This window comes from Cetorhinus maximus, chromosome 4, assembly GCF_964194155.1.
Source record: "Cetorhinus maximus chromosome 4, sCetMax3.hap1.1, whole genome shotgun sequence".
Classification (NCBI taxonomy): Eukaryota; Metazoa; Chordata; class Chondrichthyes; order Lamniformes; family Cetorhinidae; genus Cetorhinus; species Cetorhinus maximus.
The window spans coordinates 112,984,723-113,010,930 of NC_135882.1; the positions used below are offsets into that span (position 1 = coordinate 112,984,723).

Below are 26,208 nucleotides of genomic sequence, written 5' to 3' on the forward strand. Positions count from 1 at the left end.
CCAACAAGATTTAGGTTGTACACTCAGGCAGACAGAGCATAAGTCACAGGAAGGGATAATTAACAAAGTACAAAGCACTTGCTCCGAACCCTACCTGGAGTACTGTGTACAATTCTGATCAGGGAATGGTGACATCCTGGCAACAATTATTGTAAGGTAATATGGTAAGGCGGGCAGGCCAGGTCAGTTAAGGTTGTATTGTTCACACTTACCAAGTTTGTCTGTTACTTCAGTAAATTCTGTTGCCTCAGAAGGCGCACCAATGCCAGCAGAGTTAGCAGAGCGGACACGGAAACGATATGATTTACCCTCAGCCAGATCAAACAATGCGAACCGCGGAGACTTCACGGGGATCTCTGGGTTAACCCTCTGCCAGTCCTCGGTGCCTGCAACACACTAATGCAAACAAGCCAAGAAAGGGCAAGTGAGCATAAAAGTTCAGGAGTAAGAAAGACAAATTCACAATAGTTAAAATAGCTACTAGTTGGGAAGTAGAGTGCTTTCAATCACACCAGTTGATGACTCACTTAGGGCTGGATTTTCCCTGTGAGTACTGCCACTGGAGAATCTGCTGGGATCAGATTCATTTCCATGTTACTGGGAAGAATAAATGTTAATTCTTCTGATCGAGCCACCTTTTCCCTCCTTACCAACCCACCCAAAAGAGGCAACCCAGGATGACAATGCAAATACTGCTAGAAACTTCCCAGTAACACGGATATGAGTATGATCCCAACAGATTCACCAGTGGCAGTAGAAAGGATGAAAAGCCTGAAGAGCTGGGTATTATGTCACTTGATGATGTCATGAACAAGTGACAAAATGATATCTGATGCAACATTTAACAACATGTCGCTTATCTGTAAACAATTATAAACGTAATTGCCAATATTTTAGAGATGCCTCTTTGATGCTAAATAAAAGCTATAGTAATACGTCCAGACTGGAAGGTTATATATTTGTCCGTAATTAATTTTATCAACATAAAAAGTGGTTTGAAAATTGGCTTGGTATGGATAATACAGTACTCTCTTCATGTTAATACCCTTTATAAAGCCATTTTAGAAAAGGTAGCAATTTAATGTATCGAGTACACTGAGAAAATAGTGATGCATACCTACACAGTTCCACCTAAATTTTGCATCAGTAAAACTTGACTGGATTTTTCTTAAATAGCTTAATTCCTTTGTAAAAAAAAAGAAAGCAGCCAAAGGAATCTCATACAAAAGTGATCTGATGATCATAGGTTAATATTTCACAACACAATTTTACTCATACACATTTAAACATATTTGGGAACTGCGTTACTTTTTTCCACATGTGTCTTGAGGTATTGCTGAAACAAAAGACATTTTTTGTTGAAGCTTGCACTCATCAGGACAATTCACAAGAAAGTACCAATGATGAGTGCAAGACAAAATACTTCAACAAAGAATGTTTCTTGTTTCAGCAAAACCCAAGTTCTGTACTACCAAATGACTATTTGTCTTGAGGTATTTACCTTTTCTACGTAATACATGATTCCTTCATGGCCTCGTTGACCAGGAGGTTTCCAGCTGAGGACAACATAATTCTTGGTAGCTTCAGTCACAGTAAGTTCTATAGGTTGTCCAGGCACTACACCCTCTGTTGGGATAGGAGTGGAACAACAACTGTTTACTTTAGAGGTGAAACATTGTCCAGAGATTTCCCCTCCTGATCATCATGCAGAGAAAGGCTCTGATGCTGCTAGACTCAAAATACCTGCAGACACTCAGGTCTTAATGTCCCTGCTTAGATACTGTGGAGCTTCGGCACACTGGATTTCCACCTTGTCTGCATTTCCCTGACTCTGGACAATTTCCTGAGCTCAGTGTACTTACATATGTAAATTTACATTTACATGAAAGGCAGGTGCTAAGTCCATTTACAGTGCAGCTGGGCTGCCCCAGCTGAAGGGTGGGAGGCTGGTGGGGGGAGGGAGGTTGGTGGGGGGAGGGAGGTTGGAAAATTGCTGTGGTGTGGTATGGCTTTTAAAAACTTAATTAAATATTTAAATTTTTACAATTGCTGCTCAGGTAACTAGTCAAGTATAACCAACTGACTTTGTCAAAATGGGCCTTCAAATTTTAGAAACCTCCTTTCCTCTTCCTTAGCATTGCCAGTTGCAGGAATGCATCTATGGGCCCAACGAAAAATGCTGTAGGCCTTTGGCAACCCCTCTTATAATCACAGCCTTCTCCAGGATTTACTTTGATAATAGCCGACATTAACTCAGCCCGAACTAAACAAGCTTCATTGGGAGGGCCCACTTGGTGCCCGTTTGGCACTTACATCTTGTTGGTTCCAGTTAAATGAGGCTCGGGCTTCAAAACGGTTCTGGTCTCTTTGTCACTGGTGTGGGAGCTGGCTGGCCCCATGAGTCACCTACCCAAAAGCTAAAATCTCCCTCAATTAAGACTAATAACCCCATTCTCACAAGTTCAATAAAATCTTCTGAGAAAAAAAAAGAAAAATACATAGTCAGAGTTATACAGCACAGAAACAGGCCCTTCGGCCCATCGTGTCTGTGCCAGCCATCAAGCACCTAATCTTCTAATCCCATTTTCCAGCACTTGGCCCACAGCCCTGTATGCTATGGCATTTCAAGTGCTCATCTAAATACTTCTTAAATGTTGTAAGGAAATTACACCAGGTACCATGTTGGGATTTGAACGCATGTTAGAAGAAAAAGTGTTTTGATTGATTCCATATTGTTACAGGTTGAGTTTGATCTCACAGATTAGGAAAAGACATATTCTTTACCTGTTGGTTCTTCTTCTGTTACAATAATCTGTCCCGTCCATGGGGCTAATGGCTTTCCTGATAATTAAATAACACAAAAAGATAAAACACAGTTTTAAACAAACCTGAAGAAGAGTTTTCAAAACCTTTTTATTGTGTAGGAAAAGATAGGTGGAAAGAATTAACCAAACTTGGGAAAATGTGCATACCTATGGCATTAAATAGAATATATGTTTAAAACTAAAGCCATTAGCTGCATTTTTTAATAACAAAATTCTGCATTTCTTTGAGGAGGAGACAGATATAGTGGGCGGAATCTTCCGTTCTGGAGTCTAGGGCTGGAATTTTCCAGCCCTGCCGCAGCAGGTTCCACTGCAGTGGATGTGCCGAGCCATTCAAACGCCCATTATCTTCAGTGGGACTAGAAGATCCCACCAATGGGAGGGGCCAGAAAATTCCAGCCTAAGTGCGGTGGCGGGCGTGGAAGTGAGAATGATTTCTGCTGGGAGGCAGGATGGCTGAGCACATGCAAATTGCGTTGTTCAGCTCATTACCTATGCAACCGCAAGGAGCATGGCAAGTCTCATGGCTGGGTTGTGCTGGAAGTCATTGACCCCACCAGCACGTTATGGGATCGAAAGTCCGGGCGCCATATTTAAAGGATACCCGTACAGCCATTCACTCACTGCAGGCCGGGAGCTTCAGTCTGGCGGTCATTCAAGATTCTGCCGAGCCCAGAATGTCACAGAAAAGACAACATGTGGCCCCACGGTTCAGTGAAGCCTCCCTGCAGACTCATCTCCAGGCTGTCCAGGCCCTAGGAGACATGTTGGAGATGCAGACACAGGCAGGGGAATATCAGGCAATGATGCCAGAGGCTATGCGCAGACTGGACTGAAGGCTGGAGGAGTCTGTTCATGTTCTATCTGCTGTTCTGGCTCCGGCATGCAAGCACTTCCATGGAAAGGGTGGCGGCCACCTTAGAGACCTAGGTCCAGCAGAATGTACAGTGGCTGCTGGATATGCACTCGGACCTCCACTCCATCGCTTTAGCCATGGGTGCAGTGCAGCAGTGCTTCGGTGAGACGGGATGAGACACCTCGACCTCCCTCAAGGTGCCTCAGCGAGTCAGGGACATCCACAGGGAGGAGAAGCACCAGCCAGGCATCCCTGGGGCTTCATCACAGGACATTCCAAGGTTACCCTGCCGCTCTATCTCCCCTATGCTAGTGACCCCATCACCTCTAGCAGGCTGAGGGGGTGCACCTGCACCTGAGCAGGAGACCATTAGCAGGCTGGGGACCTCTAGGTCTTCTGGCCACCAGAGGACACCTACCAAAGTCAACACACTCAACGGGGCATAGCAGTCAGCAGTCTGCCTCCACCTCAGCTTTGGATGTTAGGGCTGCACCTAGACATAGTAGTAGGCAACAAAAGATTAAGAAGTATTCAAGGCACACAGGTGGCATGGGTGTACAACCGTTGTAAATAGTTTTGGCACTTGTAAGTATATGTTCACTTGCACTGTTTGGAAGTTTCCTGGATTCCATCTTGCCGCTAGTTGCTTCAGTGGTCGCAGGCATTTAAGGGTGTGGAATTGGGACCCCTATCAGAGTCTGATAATGAACTTCTATAGATTCAGTTCTCTCACATTATCAACATAGTGATTATTAAATAATCCCACATATGCATGATTAAGCAGTGGCCGTCATTTGTGAGTGTATGGCCTGGGCAAGCATCATGAAAGTCATTGCTTGCAGCTCATCATGTTCTGACCTCTGAAAATATGTTCAGCGAGGTCACTGCATCTCCTGCTGCTGTTGCTCTGGTGTCAGATATGGGTGGATGTCACGGGTATGTGAGGCGAGTTCAGTCTATATGAGTGGCAAGGAACACCAGAGATGAAGTTTCAGGGCTAAGAGATTGAAACTCTACACTGTCTCCTCAACAGTAGAAAACCAGGCTGACCTACATATCTGGAGGAAACTCTGGTGGGCACGTCCAATCTTGAATGGCCTTCCTTGGTGATTTGTCATTTTGAGATAACATGCAGGTGAAGGCTGCAAGTAAGGAGGTATTGTGCAAGTGAGCCTTGATTGCAAGAGGGATTTGGGTGTAGGTTTTAAGAGGTGTTTGTTGCAGTTGACTGAAGCCTTTGTCAGACCTCACTTGGGGATTTGTTTGGCCTGCTCATCTCCTTAGCAAGGGTGGCGGTAGACCTCGCATAAAGGGTTTGCAACCAAAGTGCATTGGACCTCATTGAAGGACCTGGGTTTTAGTACATGAGGTGAGAGAGAGTAGAATGGGCTTGTGTGATGGACCGTGCCAAGAACTATAAGGCTATCCATGTGAAGCCTCAGCAGCTCTAAAGGGCTCTGCAGGCTCCATGTAGGGAAGATGTTTACCTTGGCTGGGGTGTCCACAATGATGTATCACAGTCTCACACTAATCCTAAGGCCACCTAGACTGAGACTTGTAGGAGTCTCAGCGAGTGAAGGTTCTGGATTGGTTGCAACTAGGCAACTCATAGTGCAGGTGAGGCACTCTCTGTGAGTGGACTGCAAAGTAACCTTAAAACCTCTCAGCATGATGACAATGTCAAGGGAAATGGGTTTAATGGGTTTACTAGGGGCGAGTGGTGATTGGGGGGCAGAAACACAATATTTCCTGATTAATCTGCATGGAGGAATGATCTTGAGGGGCAAAATGGTGTTTTCATGCTGCTCCTCCCTGTGGACCCATATATCTGCCTCTGCCTGAAAGAGCTCTCTGTCAGGTTAACCTCCCTTTGTCAGCAAGTGTGAGGTTGACATAAGTCAACTGCTGAGGTAAGATTTGTTAATGCTTCCAAGTTACTGTGTACACGAACTTTGGGAGGGCAAGGTTAAAATCTCATTTCTACTTACAGGTGCCTGAGGTTATAGTAGAACAGAGTACTGTGCAGGTTCTAATGCGTGCATTTAGTGCCAGGGCTCTCATATCAGCACAGTTTGGTGCAAGCAGAGGATCAAAGCAACAGCAGGGCAGATGGTAACTAGTGCAATTTAATTCAGCTACCACAAATCAAGGTACAGTAAAACAAAGTATATTGTCTGTAACCAAAAAGGAGCTGGGGCCTTCCAGCCAGCGGAGGATAGAAAACAAAAAAGTTAAAGAAATGTGTCAGCAGCTTACTCTGCCTATCAGATTGGCCAGCCTGTCTGCCCTGCTATGCCTCTGCATATGGCTCATTGACATCCTGGCACTCGGCAGCTCCATCCCCTTCCCCTAATGAGGTGGCATCTCAGTCCTCCATGTCTCCCTCAGCCAAGCAACCCTCCCACCCCCACTTTGTAGCACTAGGTTGTGCAGGGTGCAGCAGCCAACAATGATCCTGGACATTGTGATGAGTATTGGAGAGCCTGCCTGAGTGGTCCAAACATCTGAGCCTCATCTTTAGGAGGCCTATCATCTGCTCAATCACGGATCTGGCGGCAATATTGTAGCTCTCCTCCGCAGCAATTTGCAAACGGTGAATTGGCGTTACCATCCAAGTCTTCTGGGAGCATCCCTTATCCCCAAGGAACCAGCCATGAAATCGCCGAGGTCCTTCAAAAACTTGGGGCACATGGGAGTGGGTCAGAATGTAGGCATTGTGAGAGCTTCCTGGGAACCAAGCACAAACACACAGGATTTGCCTTCTGTGATCACATATGAGTTCAAAGAGTGGAATCCTTTTCTATTGATGAGCGAGAATGGCTGTTGCCAGGGTGCTCTCAAGGCTACATGTGTGCAGTCAATTACACTACATTTGCAGGAAACTTGCGATTGCTTCAAATCCCAATGTTCTAGCAGCCTGGCTTTCGGGATCCAAGTGGAATTGAACAAATTGGTGCAGTCTCCTGAACAAGGCATCTGTCACCTCCGGGGAGCACTTGTGTGTCGCTGAATGGGAGATGCGACATAGGTCCCCAGTGGAACCCCTGAAGGATCCACTGGAAAAGAAGTTTATGGTGGCGGTGATCTTCAATGCCACTGGCATGGGCTTCCCTCCAAGTCCTTGCAGCCATAGGTCATTGTGGAGAAGCCGACAGATGTAGGCAACCACATTCCAGATCATTCTAAGGCGCCTCCAGCTTTGCCTTTCACTCATTTGTGGATAGCTGCATTGCCTGCGATATACCCATGGTTGGCCATTGCTCGCTATTGCAGTGGACCCTGTTTGCCAACATCCTGACCTTCTTGAGACCGCTGCCTCTTGCTGTTCAGACCATTGCTTCTCCTAGCCCTGTGCCAACCTGCAACGGGCCCTCCTTCTCCTTATCTGGATGAGAGCCAGTGGCAAAGCAGGGTTGCCTGAAGCCTGCATTATCCAGGCCTCAGTGGATTGGTGAATGAATTGAAGCATATTCTTTGCAGGTTTGCCTCCATCTCAGAGCCACCAAACCAGGGCTAAGCCCTGTGCCTGGTTTACTCCTAGACATGGCATCCCCACCCCATCCCTTCCTGTTGAAGGACATCCTGGAGGACCAGAGATGGGAGTTCCTCCCGTTTGTACCTGACTGCATATGGAGAGCTCTTTGACCAGGGTGATGAGAGCCATGTGTGAGAATCCTCCCCCTGACATTATTCAGCTTGCCTCCACTACCTCAAGGCTCCATAGAGAAACCATTGCCTTGGCAACATACTAACCGCATGAGCCCTTGTCGCCATGACCATTTTCCTGGGAGGATAGAGGTTTGGAGTCAGGAGTTTGCTGCCGTCCTTCAGCCGTGCCCCTTGGAGGCATCAAGCTCCCTCCCTCCCTTCATCCCTGCCTCTGACAGCAGCAGATGGCAAATTGCACAGAATGAACGGCAGCTCCACACCTTGCTGGGATTTCGATGTTATGAGACCCATGAGTCAGGAACAAACCTGCTGCAATGTGGGCTTCACCATAGAGAGGAGAACATAACTGAGCATTGTAGACATCCAGTTGCCTCATGATTATTAGGTTGGCCAATTGTGCTGACCTTGAACTCCACCCACCCGAAAAGTCCCTCCACCCAATTCTAGGTATCACAGTTTTACATGGAATGTGTTGCATTGTTGTTACTTGGAAAATGGTGCTGTTAATTTTCAGACTCACTCCACAGCCTTCCACCCTCCCCCGTCACTCTCCAACTTCCTTCCATCACCCTTCGCCCACTCAATATCACCATTCCTCTCCCCTCTGTCACCTTTGAATGTCCTCCAGTTATCCTGGACATTGTTACCATCCACTTCGACATGCCTTCTCTCCCCTCAGAGCTGACACCTGTAACTGTCCCCATGCCCACCCTGATCTTGACCCCTCCCATTATCTGAGCCACCTGTGTAGTTCACTTCCCATGACCCACACCCATGACATCTTCACATACCCGGCTGTCATCCTGGACCTGCCACCCTACTGTATCCCACTCCCTCCACCAACTGTGACTGTTCTCTTCCCAGACCAGTACCCTCAGTTCAACTCCCGGAACCCCACCATTGACTCCATGCATCCCTCCCTCTAGGACCATCTCTCTCCCACTATCCTGGCTCTCTCCCACCATCCTCCCCACCCATCCACAGTATCCCCCGACCTAAGGCCCTTTCCTCTATCCCATGTCATTACATCCTCACATTCCCTTGCTACTTCCTCCCCTTTCCCAGATAGTCTTTCCTGAACAGTCTCTTTCTTTACCTGGAGAATCCTCCCCCTTCCCCCTTCTCCTGTCTCCCACATCCAATTTCCGCTCCACCCTATAAAACCCCTTCCACCATTTGCCTGCCTCCCATGTCCAGCCTTCACACAGCTTGTCCTACTGGCACCTGATATGAATCAAGGAATGAGCTGGCCCCAAGAAGGTCAAAGCAGCGCCTACTCACCTCAAAGCCATGGAAGAAGTGAAGCACGCCAGGTGCACGCCACTTGTATACAGTCGTGGAAGTGAACGAAGTAATTTCTGACTAGCAGAAACCTTAATTTGGATGGGAAATTTAATTCTAGCAAGGTGGCCTTTTAATGAGCATGCATGACATGCTAATGCTTGCAAAAGAGCTTCCTGGTATTATTCAACAGGAAGATGAACCCGCCTTTAACGTGCCTTTAAAGTCCCAAGAATGGAATTTCAAAAGTTCATCCTGATGTTGGGAAACTGATTTTTGGCCTCATGCTAAATTAGGCTCCCCGCTCACCAAGCTTCCCACTGCTGCTAGGATGGAGAGATTCCGCTTACTGGGAGAAATGCAGTAGCTGTGGTGTACAAGAACTTTCAGAAAGCCTTTGACAAAGTTACACACTGGCGACTACTGGAGGAGGTTAAAGAGTGAGAACTTAGAGAAAGAGTAGGAAATTGGATTAAAAACTGAACAGAAGATAAATAAAGAGCAGGAATTTAGAACAGTTCATCAGTGGCTTATTTTAAATTACTTTAATTGGCTTTAATGTGGAGATAGTTGCTTCAAAATGGGGCCAGTAGGTTTATGACATGCATTGGCCTCCAAATTCTGTTTGAGGACAGAACAGGTCAAGGCACTCACTTCCTCTACCATAGAGCTGGAAATGAGTCTGACTCAATGAAACTCCCCCTTGCTTGCATCACTGTGGAGAAAAAGGGCCTTACCCCATCGTGTCTCTTCCAGGGAGAATAAAATCAACCCTGGCCAAAGCACCTAACCCTTCCCTGTACCTTGTCTGTCCCTGTGCAGCTTAATGATAGATCAACTAGCACTAGACAGGCGTGATGTTTGCATATTTTTGATATATAAGATAAGAAACCAGATATGTTTCAAACACTGCTCTGGGCCAGGCACCAGGTGACACATGAATTCATCCTCCTGGCGTTCCATCTATCACTAAGGAGATCCCACCCTCAGGCTGATTCACTGATTCAGGAACTCATTCGCATGGTAGATCAAATCTTTGTGTCACTGATTCGATGGCACCAGGTCTTGGTGCTCTAATGTACTGTGCTACCATACCACAGAGGATTGCAACAGCTTTGGTGTGCTTTACTTTTTCTTTCTATCACTTTACATGCAGTGTAGATTCACTCTGAGTAGCGAAAGTTGGAGTTACTATTTGGCCTGTTGTTGTTCACATTAAGAGCATTGCCAAACAAAGAAGATATCAAAAGAGTCACTCTTTAAAGAGTTCCTCTCTCAGAGTAAACAGTCATAGAGAAAAAAGACATACCCTTCAGCCTTGCTCTATCAGAAGGATCCAAGGCTGCCACAGGCTCAGATACACGGGATGGCCTGCTAATTCCAACATGATTGACAGCACGCACACGGAAGATGTAAGAACGACCTTCTACCAACCCAGTGACAGGGAAGCGGGCAAACTTCACTGGGGTGTCATTACACTGAACCCAATGGCTGGTTCCTACTTCACATCTGTAAGCAAAGAAATTAAGTTGTTTGCAGGAACAAACAGAAAATCTAGTGGAGGTAGTCACTTACAATTCTGAAATCATTCTACTATACAAAAATATTGCAGACTACAGTTGTGCAACACATGTAAGGACATTTATATACTGTCTAAACACACTTTTTTCAGTGCTGCTTGCTTGCAGATTTTTTCCTATTTGTTCTTCTCTCCTGAAGGTAATGGCTAGAATAGAGAGCTTCTGGTACCTCACCCAAATGTCCATTTTCATGTGGAAGCTCAGAAAGTAAAGGATAACTCTGGAAAGTTCTGCTATTGGGTCAAATTTGGTTAGCACAAGCAAGCATAGAAAATTGGGTCTGTAGTGACACAGTCCTATCATCAACTGACACTTTATAACAAGGATGGAGGAAAGTGAATGTTATTATTATTCACCTAAAATGCAACCTTGCACAAGCTCACACTCAAAAATCTCAAAACTAAAACTTTGGAAATATTTGCAAAATATATTAAATTTAGTACGTGGAATGTACATTTCATTAAAAATTCATTTTAAGTTCCAGCTGTTACTCCTGCAGGTGGTGCTATGACAAGTATTTTCAAGGGTGATTTTATGGTGAAAATGTATCACCCCAAAGATTGCATAATCCAGCCACCAGTTCCAGTAAATTGCTAAAATTATTTGCATTGCCTTTTGTTTCTTAGTCACTGAAATTTCTACGGTTTTTGCATCATTTGCAGAACTCACGTCCTAAAAGCAGCCTGTAGACTATTTTGTCTGCTACATCACAATGATACCATCTACCTGCCACCCAAAAGGACAGTGGAGTAAGACAGAGAGCTAAAGGGACAGAAGAAGGAGAGATATACAATGACTTAATTGAAGATACTGAGTGTAACACGTCCAATTTTGCTGATCATGTTAGGTGGGAAAGTAAGTTGTGAGGAGGACGCAAAGAAATATAGACAGGTTAAATGAATGGGCAAGAACATGGCTGATAGAATATAATGTGGAAAAGTGTGAAGTTATCCACTTTGGGGGAAAAAAATAGAAGAGCAGAATATTTTTCAATAATGAGAGACTGGGAATGTTGGCCTTCAGAGGGACCTCGATGTGCTTGCAAATGAATCACAGGAAGTTAATGTGCAGATACAGCAAGCATTTAGGAAACCGAATGCTACGTTTGCCTTTATTACCAAGGGACTGGAGGATAAGAATGAAGAAGTCTTGCTACAATTGTATAGGGCCTTGGTGAGACCACACCTGCAGTAGTGTGTACAGTTTTGGTCTCCTTACCTCAGGAAGGGTATACAAATCTTAGAGTGAGTGCAATAAAGGTTTAATAGATTGATTCCTTTGAAGAGGGGATTGTCCTTTAGGAGAGATTAAGTAGACTAAGCCTTTGTTCCTTGGAATTTAGAAGAATGAGATGTGTAAAACTTATAAAACTCTTAAGGGTCTTGATGGGGGTGGATGTTACCCTGGCTGGGGAGTCTAGAATTAGGAGTCACAGTCTCAGAATAGATTAGCCATTTAGGATTGAGATGAGGAGAATTTTTTTCACTCAAACTGTTCTAGATCTTTGTAATTCTCTACCCCAGAGGACAGTGGATGCTTAATCAGTTAAAATTCAACTTAGTGATCAATAGATTTTTTGAAACTAAGGGAATTAAGGTATATGGAGATAAGGTGGAAAGGTGGAATTTCATTGAATGGCAGAATGGGCTAGAAGGGCTAAGTGACCTATGCCTGCTCTCACTTCTTATAGTCTTATGTTTTTAGAGAAGAGAGAAACAGAAGCAAAAGAGGAGAGGCAGAGAAAGAAATAGCAACACAAAGACTATAAAGACAGGTCACAGAGTAGTTATATTCTTCAATTCACTGCGATCAATGGCATGAGAGATCAACTAGAATATTATAAACATAAATTTAAATGTTTACAGAGTTTCTCTGTTCATTATTAGGGTAAATGACTTCATGCACCACAACACGGTATTACATTTTACACATTCCATATTGTGCAATCAGCTTCCTGAATAAAATGAAAATGTAGGTACTGAGCATTTGTCCACCAAATGAGTAGTCTGAAGATATTACAAGACAAACTGGGGACTTGAGTATAAAACACACTCCTAGCACTCCCCTAGGGCCCGCCAACATTCGAATATAAAGAATGAGCATTTGGTTAGGGTAGTAGAGGGATGTTGGCACCCAGAGGACTTTACCCTGAGATGAATTAAAGCATTTAGAAAAGGAGGGAAGAACCTAAAAAATAATGTAAAATAATCCACCTTAACAGAATTATTCAATCAGAACCCAAGGTATCTGTAAATTAATGTAGTGAGAAATATCCCAGTAGTCAATTTCTTTCACCACTCACCTGTCAACAAAATAACCAAGGATGGAGCTACCACCGTCAACTGCTGGCTGTTTCCAAGTTACAATTACGTAATCCTTATTGGCATCTAAGCAATAGACATCCAAAGGAGCTGCTGGGGCCCCTGCAACTTCTGCATCAGTATCTGTAAATAAGACACAAGCTTTCTGATTACATTGGCTATGTTAATTAACCACTTCCCACTTAACAATTGTTTCTCTCATTTCTGGGAAATGCAGCAGCAATATAGCAAGCACCTGGGCTACTGTCAACTAAAAGGGACTTAGCAGTTCAACAGATTCAAGTGGAGGATACAATGCATTCTATTTGCCCTAAGGCAGTCTCATGCCATCATCCAAGGAGCTGATGACCAGTTCATGAGGAGAATTTATTTACTCAGAGAGTTGTGAATCTTTAGAATTCTCTACCCCAGAGGGCTGTGGAAGCTCAGTCATTGAGTATGTTCAAAGCAGAGATTGACAGATTTTTAAATACAACGGCTAAAGGGATAAGGGGATAATGTGGGGAAAAGGCATTGCAGTGGATGATCAGCCATGATTGTCTGGCATGGCGAAGCAGGCTCAATGGGCTGAATGGCCTACTCCTGCTCCTATTTTCCTACCTGACAATGTCCAATGCATTTCTCTCACAGATTGCAGTATTTACCATCCAATGTAGCAGGCATAACAGATACCTGAAGCCTGTTCACTCATTAAATGCACACTTACTGTGGCGCTATTCCCTATCAGATTAGAAGGACACCAACTACAATCACTGCTCGTGCTGAGTTTGTTGGTTGCAACCTTGGTGATGGCAGAAATACTACAATTGCTCTCAGTGTCCCTAGTTATGGGGTGTGGCTGCGTGGCAGAAAACAGCTTCTCATTATTTAGTAATTCCTACTGCTAAATGCACAATGTGGAGCTGAGTGAGACTAGGATTGGGCTGAACTTGATGATTCACATAGTGGGAAAGCCTACTGTCAGCTGCTGTCCCGGCTCCCGCATGACATATAGGCTGTCATGTTTATTTGCACACATACCTCTGACAAACACATATGCACTATGCTGTTCATAGCCAGATTTTGTCAACACACGCATAGTGTACAATCCTTCATCCTCTTTGTTTAGGTGAGTAAAAGTCAGTGTGGCAGTTTCACCACTCCAGTGCATCTGAACCCATTCAGATGCCTGTAACTGAACACCTGGCAAAGAAAATGGAGAAGGATAGAATTGTAAGAGTAGAGCAAGTATGGAGATTAATACAAAGAGATTACATTTCTAGATGTTTTATATTTATTGTCTTTACATGTACACTTGACATTCTTTGTATATGCTAAGTTTTTGTTGCAAGTTATAACTGCTAAACATGAAATCATAGGTACACAAAATTAACAACAGCTAAAGCAATAGACTCCTTGAGAAGATAGAAGGTATTATAAGCAGCATAGAAGGGATTGTAAAATTACAAAGAGATAATAATAGATTAAGGGAATGGGTAAAGCTGTGGCACTGTCGGCAAATGTGAGGACATCCATTTTGGGCCAAAAAGGATGGAACAGGGTACTTTCTAAATGTGAAAAGCTGGAAACAGTGGAGATCCAAAAAGGACTTGGAGGGCCAGGGACACCGATAATTAAAATGTCATGAACAGGTACAGAAAATAATGAAAAAGGCTAATGGAATGTTGACCTTTATATCTGGAGGTCTAGAATACAAGGAAGTCAAAGTCATGCTTCAGCTATACAAAGCCATAGTTAAACCACACCTGGAATATTGTGAGCAGTTCTGAGCATTACATCTTAGGAAGAATATATTAGCCTTGGAGGGAGCGCAGCCTAGATGTACCATAATGCTATCTGGATTCTGAAGGTTAAATTACAAGGAGAGATTATTTTCTGGAATTTGGAAGGTTAAGAGATGTTTTACTTGATGCTTTCAGGATATGAAGGGGAATTGATAGGGTAGAGGGAAACTCTTTCCACTGGTTGGGGAGTCTAGGACTAGGGGGCATATAAATTTAAAGCCAGAACTTTCAGGAGTGCAGTTAGGAAACACTTCCGCCAACCATTGTGTACAGAAATTTGGAACTCTCTTCCATAATGGCAATTGATTACAGATCAACTATTAATTTTAAATCTGAGATTAATAGAATTTTGTGAACTAAAGGCATTAAGGGATATGAGACAAAGGTGAGTGTTTAAAATTAGGTAGCAGATCAGCCATGATTGGATTGACAGTGGAAAATGCTCGAGCGGCTAAATGGTCTACCCCTGTTCATATAATGGCTGCTCATGGGGATGAATCTTCCAGTCAGCATGTGGAGGCGGGTCTGACATGCTGATGAGTAAAATGACGCGCGATAACATCGGGCATGTGTCCCAATGTCATCGCGCGCCATCATGATATTTTGTTCGACGGGCACACGCCAGAGTCGGCTGCATGCTCACTGAAATTTCAACAGCCTATTCAGGCCATTAAGAAAGTAATTAAACTAGTTAAGAATGCTGCCCGTCCAATCTTAAGGTTGGCGGGCAGCCGAAAAGCCCAAGCGGCCTTCGCATTTTTCAGGAAACCTCATCCACGGGCGGAATGAGGTTTCCTGAAGCTTTTATAAAATCAATAAATTAGTTTTCCCACCTTCACAAACATATCCCAACTCATGTGACACTGTCACATGAGGGGACATGTTTAAATCAATTTTTACATAATTTATTAAAATGTTTTATTCTCTATTCAATCTCCCCAAGGCAGCTCCATGCCTCAGGAAGATTGTCGCGCTCTTTTGCACACACAAGCGAAAGAGCGCATGCCCTGACTCTCCCTCCTCCCTCTGCCCGCACAGGTGCTACCGGCCACACGTTACGCTGGGCAGGCCTTAATTGGCCTACCCACGTGAAATGGCAGCACGCAGCCGATCGCAAGCAGCAATGGGCTCAGCGCCCAACCCCACCAGCTCCTGCCCAGCCCGCCCGCCATAGGAAAAATCCATGCCATAATGTTTTTAAAGAAGTAACGTTTAAGTTGATCATAAAAATCTGAGTTTGACTTTCCCAATAGCTCAGTAAGCAATATTATGTGCTGTGATGTGAAACTGTACAGATCAGAAAGCCTCCAGATTCAATTCCGGGCCTGTGCTGCCTCCGGTGACCAGCAGTTATGCACTACTTTTGGAATCAATGTTCTGGGTTGGGACAGGGAAAATGGCAAAATCAGCTGTAATTCTTGTTGCTGGTTGCTATCCACAGTGAACAACTTTGAGAAGTGCCATAAAAATGAAAATGCTGGAATTACTCAACAGATCGGCCAGCATCTGTGGAGAGAGAAACAGAGTTAACATTTCAGGCCTATGGCCTTTCAACAGAATTGGGAAAAGTTAGAGATATAATAGATTCTGAGCAAATGAAAGTGGGGAGGAAAGAGGGTGTTTTCCCCACCCCCCCCACATACACCACCCTTTTATTTGCTCAAAACCTATTAATAAATAACTTTTCCCAGTTATGATCAAAGGTCACAGACCTGAAATGTTAACTCTGTTTCTCTCAACGCTGATGCTGCCAGACCTGCTGAATATTCCATAGTGTCATTTATGGCACAAAAGGAGGCCAGTCAGTTCATCAAGTCCATGCTGGCTCTCTACGGAGCAATCCAGTCAGTTTCACACCCCTACTTGATCCCTGAAACTCTGCAGGTTTATTTCCTTCAAGTGCCCATCCAATTTCCTTCTGAAACATTGCTTGTTTCACTTTCACCACCCTCATGGGCAGCAAGTACCAGGTCATTACCTCTCCCTATGTAAAAAAAGTTCTTTGTCGCATTACTCCTGCATTTCTTGCCCGAAACCTTAAATCTGTGTCACCTAGTCCTTATACAATCAGCTAATAAAACAGTTTTTCCTTGTCTAGACATTTATCAAATGTCCCTTCAATCTCCTTTGCTCCAAGGAGAATAACCACCAGTTTCTTCAACCTAACCTTGTAGCTAAAACCCCCCATCCCTGGAATCCTGCTGGTAAATCTCTTCCACGCTCTCTCAAGGACACTTCTTTCTTAAAGTGTGGTGACCAGAAATACTCAAGTTGGGGCCTAACCAACACTTTATAAAGGTTCAGCATAGCCTCCCTGCTTCTGTACTCATCGCCTCTATTTATAAAGCCCAGGATCCCATATACTTTGCTAATCATTTTCCCAATACGTCCTGCCACATTCAAAGATTGATGCACATGCACCGTCAGGTCCCTTTGTCCCTGTAGATTCTTTGGGCAGGATTTTTGCGTCGGCAAACGGGGGGCAGGGCCCGCTCGCCGACCCATAAAATGATGCACGGTGACCTCGGGCCGAACTCCTGACGTCACCACGCCCCATTTAAATTTTCAGGTAGGCGGGGGCGCAGCAAAATCAGCTGTGCGCCCACTGACCTGCCAATGGCCAATTGAGGCCATTGACAGAGTCATTAAACTAATTAATGGACCTGCTCGTCCAACCTTAAGGTTGGCGGGCAGGCTAGGAGCCCTGGTGGGAATTAGAAAAAGCATGAAACCTCATCCACTGGTGGGATGAGGTTTCATGTAGGTTTAAAAAAATTTAATTAAAGTTTTTTTTTAAAATTATGGACATGTCCCCACTCATGTGACAGTGTCACATGAGGGGATATGTCAGGGAATAATTTTTTTTAAAATTTTTTATATTTTTTACTGTAGAGCCGATCTCCCTGAGGCAGCACTTAGCCTCAGGGAGATGAGTGCGTCCTTTTGTGCGCATGCGCGAAAGAGCGCACTCTCAGGTTTAGGGATTCCCCCCCCGCCCGCACAGGGAGCGCACAGTGCTTCCGTGCGGATGTCACGCTGGGCGGGCCTTAATTGGCCCGCTCACGTAAAATGGCGGCGCACCCCCAATCGGGGGTGCCAATCAGAGGCGCGCCTCTGCGCGCCCGCACTTCAACTTTGCCCCGACGTGGGAAAATCCTGCCCTTTAGATCAAATCTTTATTGGCAGTCCCTAACCCTTCTGTCAAAATGCATCAGCTCAGGTTTTTCTATATTCAATCCCCTATGGCACTTGCCTGCCAATTCTGCTAGCCTATCTCATGTTGCAGTTGATTCGTATCATCTGTTTGCCACTCCTCCAAGTTTGGTATCACTGGCAAATTTTGAAATTCTACTCTGTATTCCATGAGCCAAGTCATTTATATAAAGCAAAAAAAGCAGTGGTCTTAGCACTGGGGAACAGCACCGTCTATCACCCTCCAGTCTGAAAAATAGATGTACTGCCCAATTAAAGATGGCAGGCAGGCTCTCGAAGCTGGAGGGCCAATTACTCATCCTCCAGTTTGAAAGAGTAGTAGAATGCCCTTGCAGTTAATGAGAGGACACTTGAAAATGGAGACACCCTCTCTCCAACTTGTTCAAAATTTAGGTTAAATAAGGTTTTTGCTGGCAGGCAACCAGGAAACGCCTTATCATAGTGGCCTCCAGCTGCTGTTAGATCCATGCAGGAAGGAAGAACCTTCCCTGGAAAACTGGCCCTTCCCTACCCCCCAATCTGCCACTGGGAGTCTGCTTCCGGGCAGCTAAACTGACCTCCGTTGCCCCCATTAACCTGGAGGCTGATAGGAAAATCACAGTTTGTCTCCTTTAGTTGGCTTTAATTGGGGCTTAACTAGTTTGGTGGGCTATCCGTTGCTTATGAGCGAGTAGCCCAGCTGCCCCCTATCTCACCTTTGGGAAAATGGTCTGGGGGTAGGATGGAGGCGGAAGGTGCTATTTCTAATGCCTGTTAAACTCCATTCCTGGCCCCGACAGGCACCCAAGATCCATCCTCAGGTGAAGAGAGTGTTTGGATTTAGTGGCAAGATCCCACAGTCAAAGAGCTTGCTGTTACTCATTATCTATAGGCCTGAATTTTTCCCACGTTGGGCAGGTTTAGCAGGAGCGGGCGGGGTGGTCGCAGAGCCGACTGCTGCCCAATATCGACTTCGCACCGCCATTTTACGCGGGTGGGCCAATTAAGGCCCGCCCAGCGTAATACACGAGTGGTAGCGCTGGGCACTACCTGTGCGGGCAGGGGGAGGGAGAGTCGGAGCATGGAGCTGCTTCATGGAGATTGAAGCGCTTTTGAAAAAAATAATTAAATGCAATAAAAATGTAATGAAACATTTCCCCTCATGTGACTGTGCCACATGAGATGGGACATGTTTGTATTTTTCAAAAAAAGTTTTTATTCTATTTGTAAAAGATTTAGGAAACCTCATCCGGCTCGTGGATGAGGATTCCTAAAAAATGTAAAGGCCGCTTGGCCTTTTCACCTGCCCGCCAACTGTTAGGTTGGACGGGCAGCATAAATTTAAAATTAATCAGTTCCTTAATAGCCTTAATAGGCTTTTAATTATCGGTGTGTACCCGCCAAATGAAACATCGCGAGACAGCGTGATGATGTTCGGACGCATGCCCGACATCATCGCGCGTCATGTTTCGTACTGGCGTGTCGGGTCCGCCCCCATACGCCGACTATAAAATCCTGGCCATAAGCTCGCACGTGAAGATTGGTCACTTTGATGAGATACGGTGGTGGGTGTGGGGGGAAATGGGGAAGTGGGGGCTAGGGTATGAGCGCTGCATATACTTCAGTAACATTCCATGCTGTTAGGGAGGAGGCGAGATAATTAAGTAACTGTTTTTAAGTGGTTTGATCTTTGGTGCCTTGCCAATTAACTGCAATTTCATGACGATTCCTCCAACACACAGACAACACTTACCATCGCGCCACCACTGGATCTCTGGCTGGAATCGCTTTAGGTTGGGGTGAACGATAACAGTGCAGCCCAAGCTCATCGTGTCTCCTTCCTTACCAAATGACACGTCAAACTTTTCAACGATGTGCACATCAAACTTCATATGAGCATCACCAGGGTAAAAGTCATCTGTTCAAATAAGAAGATTAATTATTTTTTTTTAGCGCTTTCCTTTCACTGTAGTATTTTGTTTCATTTCATTTTCTTTCACTGTTCCCTTTCTAATTCTCGCAAGTAATTCTTGATAGATGTCCTTGCGAGCAGTTACTTGGAATTGAGATATTCTGCAAACAGTTAGTGAGTTGCGCTCTCCAGGCATTATTATCAACCCCTGGAAGGTTTACAATTGGGTACATGGTTTGCCAGATCTGTCCAGTACAAGATAGGATATCATCTTTATTTTCCATTCACAAACCCTTTGGCAGCTACTGCCGTAAGTTAGCAAGGCTAAGGTTAGAACCAATTGTATCAGTGTGATATGGGCACATATTTAGCAACAATCAACCAAACCACTGGTGGTATTGGTAATAAGGCAGGCTGACAACTTATTTATTACATGGAATAAAGTGTTCATTAACAGAATGTGCCCAGGTTATTTTTGGAGTGATTTAAAGTTATGACATTTTTGTACTTTAGTTATTTTAAATAAATGCAAAGGCATGGCAGTTTTATGGAACAGAAAAAAAATGATATTGATCTTATTTGTCAATATAATACACCAAAATTTTGTATGGTAAATTCAGATACAATAAAATGCCACTAGACTGCACAACTAAATGAAACTACGTTTATAATGATACTATTTTCTTAATGCTAAAATCTCAGGTCTAAATGTACTAAGTTACAAAATGGTCCAAAATAAAAAGCACTGGAGTTAAAAACGAGGTTGATCCACATCTGAAAGAGAAAGAAAGATTTATATTTTAGGTCTGTTCATTGTTCAGAGCTTGTAGAGTCAGGCTACAAAAATGCTTATGTTAGACTACAGGGATGTCAAGATATTCTCAAAACAGAGGGTAGAGGAGAATAATCAGTGGTCACAAGAATTGAAATCTGCTATGTCCATCACTTTCCCCGTCCTGACTTGCTGTGTTTAAGTTCATCAGTTGTAAGGAAGACAAAAGCGCAATACATCAATCCATAGGTCTCTTCAAAATGCTGATCAGCCAGTCGTGCTTTCCAGCATAGTTTGTTTTTACTTCAGATGTACAACATTCACTTTTTTCTTGTTTTTTATGGAAATTATGCCTTAGTATCACTGATTCATCTTTACCAATGTTTTTTTTCAAACCTGTCTAGTGTTGAAGTCTAATGTTTTAAGGTTTATTTTAAATTAAGCTATTTTTTTCTAATGCATAAAGTTCACAACGTCAACTAATGATCTGACATTCTACAGCATGGAGTTCTTTGCACTTTTCTCTTCAAGTACGTTGAATGATATTTTGGTTGTGCTCTGCATATTGCACCCTCTGTAATCGACCAAACCAGAAGTGGCCCAGTATCAGCAACCACAGAATTCATTATTAACTGGTTGCAATGTTATTTTTAATTGAGAAAGCTATGAAGAGCCAGTGTATCAAAAAAGTTGAAAAGAGCAGAAAACTGTATAAAACATCTTAGTTAGGTAATGCCAAGGCTGGAATTTTCCAGGCCCTTTGGCGTCGGGCGTCATAGCAGGTGGAGGGGGGATAATATGCTGAGAAAGCCAAAATTTGGTTTTACGCCATCATTAAACCAGTTTGCAATCATCATCTCCACCCATCAATGGCAGGTAGCGTTCCCCGCCGTCGGGAACCTAATTCAATGCTTTAACATCTCATTATAAGCCCAGCTCGTTGAAATCATGCCCCCCACGCTGGATCATCCGGGCACATCAGCAGGATTGCAAGCCGACGTGTTTCACAACTGTACACAAGCAATGTGCACCTGATGGGCTGCACTTTGCTCAGGACTTTGAGGTTTGTTTACCTACCTTGCTTCAGGCAAAACATGCAGTCATCAGCGCCAGGTTTCACAAGGAGCACCACATCACTTTTAGGGGGCTCACGGTCAGGTCTCTACCTTTCAGGCCAGCTGTAAGGCGGCGGTGGCTTTTCACTGGCTGTAGGGCTGGGGCTTGCTTGGGGAAGGGGGAGATGTGGCCTTAGGCAAGGGAAGAGGCAGCAGCGTGAGGGCTGTACTGGGGAAGGGGGGGTATCCCAGGGTGCGTGTGGGGGGCATATGTTGACCTGTGCAAGTGACCTCAAGAGGGTGCAGGCTGAGGAAGCAGTCTCCATAAGAGATGAAGCCAGATGGAGATGTGAGGATGTGTGTGAGAGAGGGAGCGGTGATGTCCCTTGAGCTGGCAGTGAGTGAGACGCCAGTGAATGTGTGATGGGCTTGTGAGTGTGTAGGTTTAGAGTGAAAAGATGGTTACCTTACCTTGGCAGCATAGATGAGATCATTCATCCGTTTTCTGCATTGGGTGGCCGACCTCTTGTGTGTAGCACTGGCAATGACCACCTCTGCCACCGCCTCCCAAGCTGGAGTGGTGAAATTGATGGGCTTCCTGTGGCCAGAGCGGGGGCAGAGGACATTGTGGCAGGCCTCCACGGCGTCCAGAAGATGTCCTCACTGAATCAGGGGGGGCTCCGTTCTTCCTGACTTTTGGGGCCATGTCCTCACCGGAGCAGTCCTTGGCTGCAAGCATTGAGAAGTGTGTGCATGGCTGCAATTTAAATATGTCGCCCTGCATGAGCATGAGGTGAGGTAACGGCGTGGCATGCAAATCGGAGGCTCCCGCCAGCAATAAGGCATGTTTCTTGTGGTTGCATAATGAATGAGGCAGGAATGGGACGATACGGCATGAAAACCCACTATTGCAGCTGGCGGGGAAACAAACTTTTTTCCCGCCCGTTCCTACACTTTGTGCAAATCTGGGATGATACTGCCCCAAGTTTCAGGTTTTAAAGTCTACAGATTATTGGATGAACTTTTGTGCATGTCAACAGATAGGGCAGATATTATCCTGTTTTTTTAAATCCAGGAGTAAGTAACTATATTCAAGCCGGTTATACTAATAAATATGATACCTACAAGAAGGAGGTGCAAATCTTCCAGGTTGGAATGAGAAATCACCATGCTCTCCCTTGAATCCTGAAACAAATAAGAAACAGATGGAGGTTTGTTGGTGCAAAACTATACTCAAGCTACTAAAGCAGATTAATATGAAAAATTCATTTTGTGGACATACTTTTTACCACAATTGATGCAAAAGCTGAAAGCTCTCCCTTTACATTCATGGCTGAAGCCCGATATTGGGCAGTGTCATCAAAGTCACATCTGAAATGGAACAAGATGGCAGAATTAGATGCAAAAGAAAACAAAACTAAGTAGAGCATTTGGCAAAGTTATCTCCACATTTAGCTTTTTAATTCACTAATTTTTTTCCTTTTCCTCCTCCCCAGAAGACTGGTTGGGATACAGTTGTGTAAGTGTGATCACCATTTAGTATCTGACCAGCTCCATTTGCCATGCCTTTCAAAAAGTAAGTTCTAAGGCCTTGATTTTGTTTAATTTCTAAAACAAAATCTGCATGTTAAGCTCTCCTAGCGGTTCAATTGGCACAGTTAATGCCCTGCGACACGACACGTTGCCAGTTCAACTTTTGATCTGTGCTGAGTTAGCTGCGGAATAATTGAACTTAACAACTCAAATTCTATGATTGGCATTCACTCTGTGTTTAGCTTCCACTTAATGTGCTATCTGGTGATCCCATTACTTGCCAAATGCAATGAGATCCACCACGATATTCCCATGAGTTATAGCTGCTGGATACTTTCTATGGATTTCTGCTTTCTACACTAATGTTTCCAATGTTTCTTATCTGAGGGCATCCAGACAGAGTCCAGAGTCTCTCTGTGACTCTGATGACTGGACAAAATCTGCTTTTACTCGTCACAGAACTTGTGTGGCCTTATTGTATAAATTGGCTTTGCATTACCATAGAACTCTTGAGTTACCAGAAAACCGATACGCTCGGTGGAGTAACGGTCTGGAGCCCACAAAAAGCAAGGGAGAATATCAGAGACAAAATTGGTGGAGGCAAGAAGTTAAGAAATGGAGGGCGGAATTTTACACTGGCAGAATTTTACAGTTCCGCCAAAGTCAATGGACTTCTGAATGGCTCGCCTCATTTTACGGCTCAGTCCCAGCCATGACGGGACCATAAAATACCACCCGTAACTGCAGCAGTACAATTTTTCTTGTGTCAGCATTTGATTAGTGGAAACATTCTTACCAATTCTGAGACTTCAGCATATAATCTAAGCTAACATTTCAGTGTAGTACTGAGGGAGTGATGTGATATCAGAGGTACCATCTTTCAGATGAAACATTAAACCAAGGCTCTGTGTACCTTTTCACACCAATGTAAAGAATCTTACAGCACTAGTTGAAAAGCAGCAAGGGAGTTGTCCTAGTGTGTGAACCAACTGTTAGGAAAGAGAGACAGTTTAAGTAAGTTGCATTGGTATTTATAGATGTCAGGAATGAGTTTTAGCTTTAATGTTAAGTTTGATTTGTATTTCTGTATTTGTGTGTTAAGAAAGCTCAAATTGAGTTTTAGTTTCACTTCAAATAAGGTGCCTGCTTTTCTAATGAGAGTTTTACAACTTAAACTAAGGTAAACAAACAAGGGTAGAAGAATTGGACTGTTGCCCAGCAACAGGGGCCCAGGGAGGCAGATCCCTCCCACAGACACACATACAGAAAAGCTAGAAACAGCAGTTTGTTTTGGAAGCTGTTGGAGAGGAGATCAGTTGGTTTGAAGACAGCTGTGAAGCAGAAGTAACCTAGAAGGGGCATATAACCAGTCCCAAGCTAAAGTTAGTTGAAAGTAGCTGCCAGAAGAGACTGGGGCAAAGGGATATCAAGTCCCATGCGAAAGAAAAGGCTACAAAAATCCAGGGGAGTGGAACAGGGGAAAGTCCCAAGAAGACCTTTTAGTCAAAGGAAGGACAGGAACCTGGAAAAGGTCCTGCTAATGAAGTTAAGAGTGAGGGGCAGAGAGAAAGGCTCCAAGCTTCAGATTTAAACAGACAAAAGCTGCAGAAAGCAGATTTAAAGCAAGAACAGCTTGCAAGAGGCAAACAGGTCCAAACAGACAACTGAAGGTCTGTAAAACGTTGCTATGGCATGTGAAGCAATGGCACTGTTGATGGCTGAGACAGTGAGAGAGAATGCATGGAAGATAGCTTGAATGCATGTGGTGACTAGGGAAGAGGAACATCAGAAGGCGAGCTCGAAACCCTGGAAGTGAACCCTTGCGGAAGGCACCTGAGAGAAAGTGTCCATTTGGGAGAAGATTCCAAGGTGAGCTCTTGAGAGTGGAGATTGGAAACCGTCGTGTGAAAGACGGAGTTCAGTGAGACTTGTTGACTCATGGTGGGACAAACATCTGGGGGCAGCTGAGGAGAGATCCATAGCATCTGTCTGGAGTGGCATCTGTCACTTGATTTCAGAGTGTGGTGTGCCTGACCACAAGGTGCCTATTGGTTTACATGGACTGTGTACTTACTATGGACATTAGAGTATAAGATAGCTTTTGTAACTTGTGTTATCCTTACAAATCTGTATATATCTGTAAAAGTATAGTTGTGATTGAAAGGGTATTGTAATCTAGTTCATCTTTTCTTGTTGAATAAATGTTTTATTCTTTTGTTTAAAGTTCATCAGCTGACTCCTGTGACTCTATTCAATAGCTACTCTCCACATATCTAAACAAACAATTAAAAGTTAGGATCCATCAAGCTGGGTTCCACTCTGGGATCAGGCTTGTCCAGAGTTAATATCAGCTGGGATCATAGCACAACATTTATCCTTCAACCAACAATGTTAAAGCAGATTATTTGCTTATTTATCTCACTGCTGTTTGAGGGGCATTTCTGTGCACAAATTGGCTCTTATGTTTCTTTACATTACAACAAGATCTGCATAGGTGGAACTGTATCAGGCGGAACTTATATATTATAAATAGAACCAATAAAAGCATAATCATTGAACATATTTAAAAGTAGCAACTTTATAGCTGAATGAGCATTACCTAAATCAGAAGGGAGCGGGTTTGATCAGACAAACAGGGCAGTTCTGTAGTTTTGATGTTAACATTTAGCTATTTATAACTGGTGATAATAGATTCCTGCACCATTTGACTGAAAGGTATTAGCTTAGCAGTTCTAATTAATTTGAGCCTTGGAAATGCCAGCATGGATGAATTAATTTCAATGTTGGACAATGCTATATAGTAAATCATTTTATTTCAAGCAGATTTTTAAAAGATCATCAGGATCCATTCCTCTGTTAAGTTTACACAATGGTTGCTATTCTCCTTGATTTTCCAGCCAGCAAATAATGAACATGGATTGAAGAATCTTCACTATGTTTAAATTAAGTCATGTAGTGATATTTATATAGGTGTTGAAATATCTGATTGCTGTTGCATTCACTGAGGCATCCATTTCAAAAATATTTCCTGTTGCAATTAATGGGCTGAATTTGCTAACATCAGAAATCTTTTGACTATTGAGTGTGATATATAAATACACTTTCACGCAGTTGTTCGCAAGAGGGGATGGGGAGGACTTTCAATCATTTTCCTTCACTGCCCTTAAAGTTTTGTTAGCACCCAGGGTTCAAAAGCCACATTCATTTTGAATTAAAGAAGTGTAAGATGTCATTCGGCGATTATAGATATACCAAGGATCCAAATTCTGACAGCACCATTGAACCAAAGGAACTGAATGGGGCATAACTTGCATCTTCCTTGAAATTGTGGCACTCACAATATTGGCATATTCCATTGTGACACTGTCATATTCGGCTACTTTATAACAGTAGTATGAAATTTAAGGCTGTCCTTCTTAGAACTGAAT

The 26,208-nt window shown here is 43.9% G+C and overlaps 1 protein-coding gene across 1 annotated transcript in view; it reads right to left on the reverse strand.

Annotated features, from left to right (window-relative positions):
* The window catches only part of myom1b (myomesin 1b), a 210,909-nt gene that overhangs the window by 123,709 nt on the left and 60,992 nt on the right, over positions 1 to 26,208 (reverse strand). Inside the window, exons 7-15 of the mRNA XM_078540637.1 lie at positions 22,530 to 22,618; positions 22,373 to 22,432; positions 19,262 to 19,426; positions 13,553 to 13,714; positions 12,514 to 12,655; positions 9,941 to 10,140; positions 2,785 to 2,841; positions 1,502 to 1,626; positions 213 to 396 (exon numbers count right to left, since the gene is read on the reverse strand). Of these exons, the coding sequence (XP_078396763.1) occupies positions 213 to 396; positions 1,502 to 1,626; positions 2,785 to 2,841; positions 9,941 to 10,140; positions 12,514 to 12,655; positions 13,553 to 13,714; positions 19,262 to 19,426; positions 22,373 to 22,432; positions 22,530 to 22,618 (1,184 nt within the window). The remainder of the gene's footprint in view (positions 1 to 212; positions 397 to 1,501; positions 1,627 to 2,784; positions 2,842 to 9,940; positions 10,141 to 12,513; positions 12,656 to 13,552; positions 13,715 to 19,261; positions 19,427 to 22,372; positions 22,433 to 22,529; positions 22,619 to 26,208) is intronic.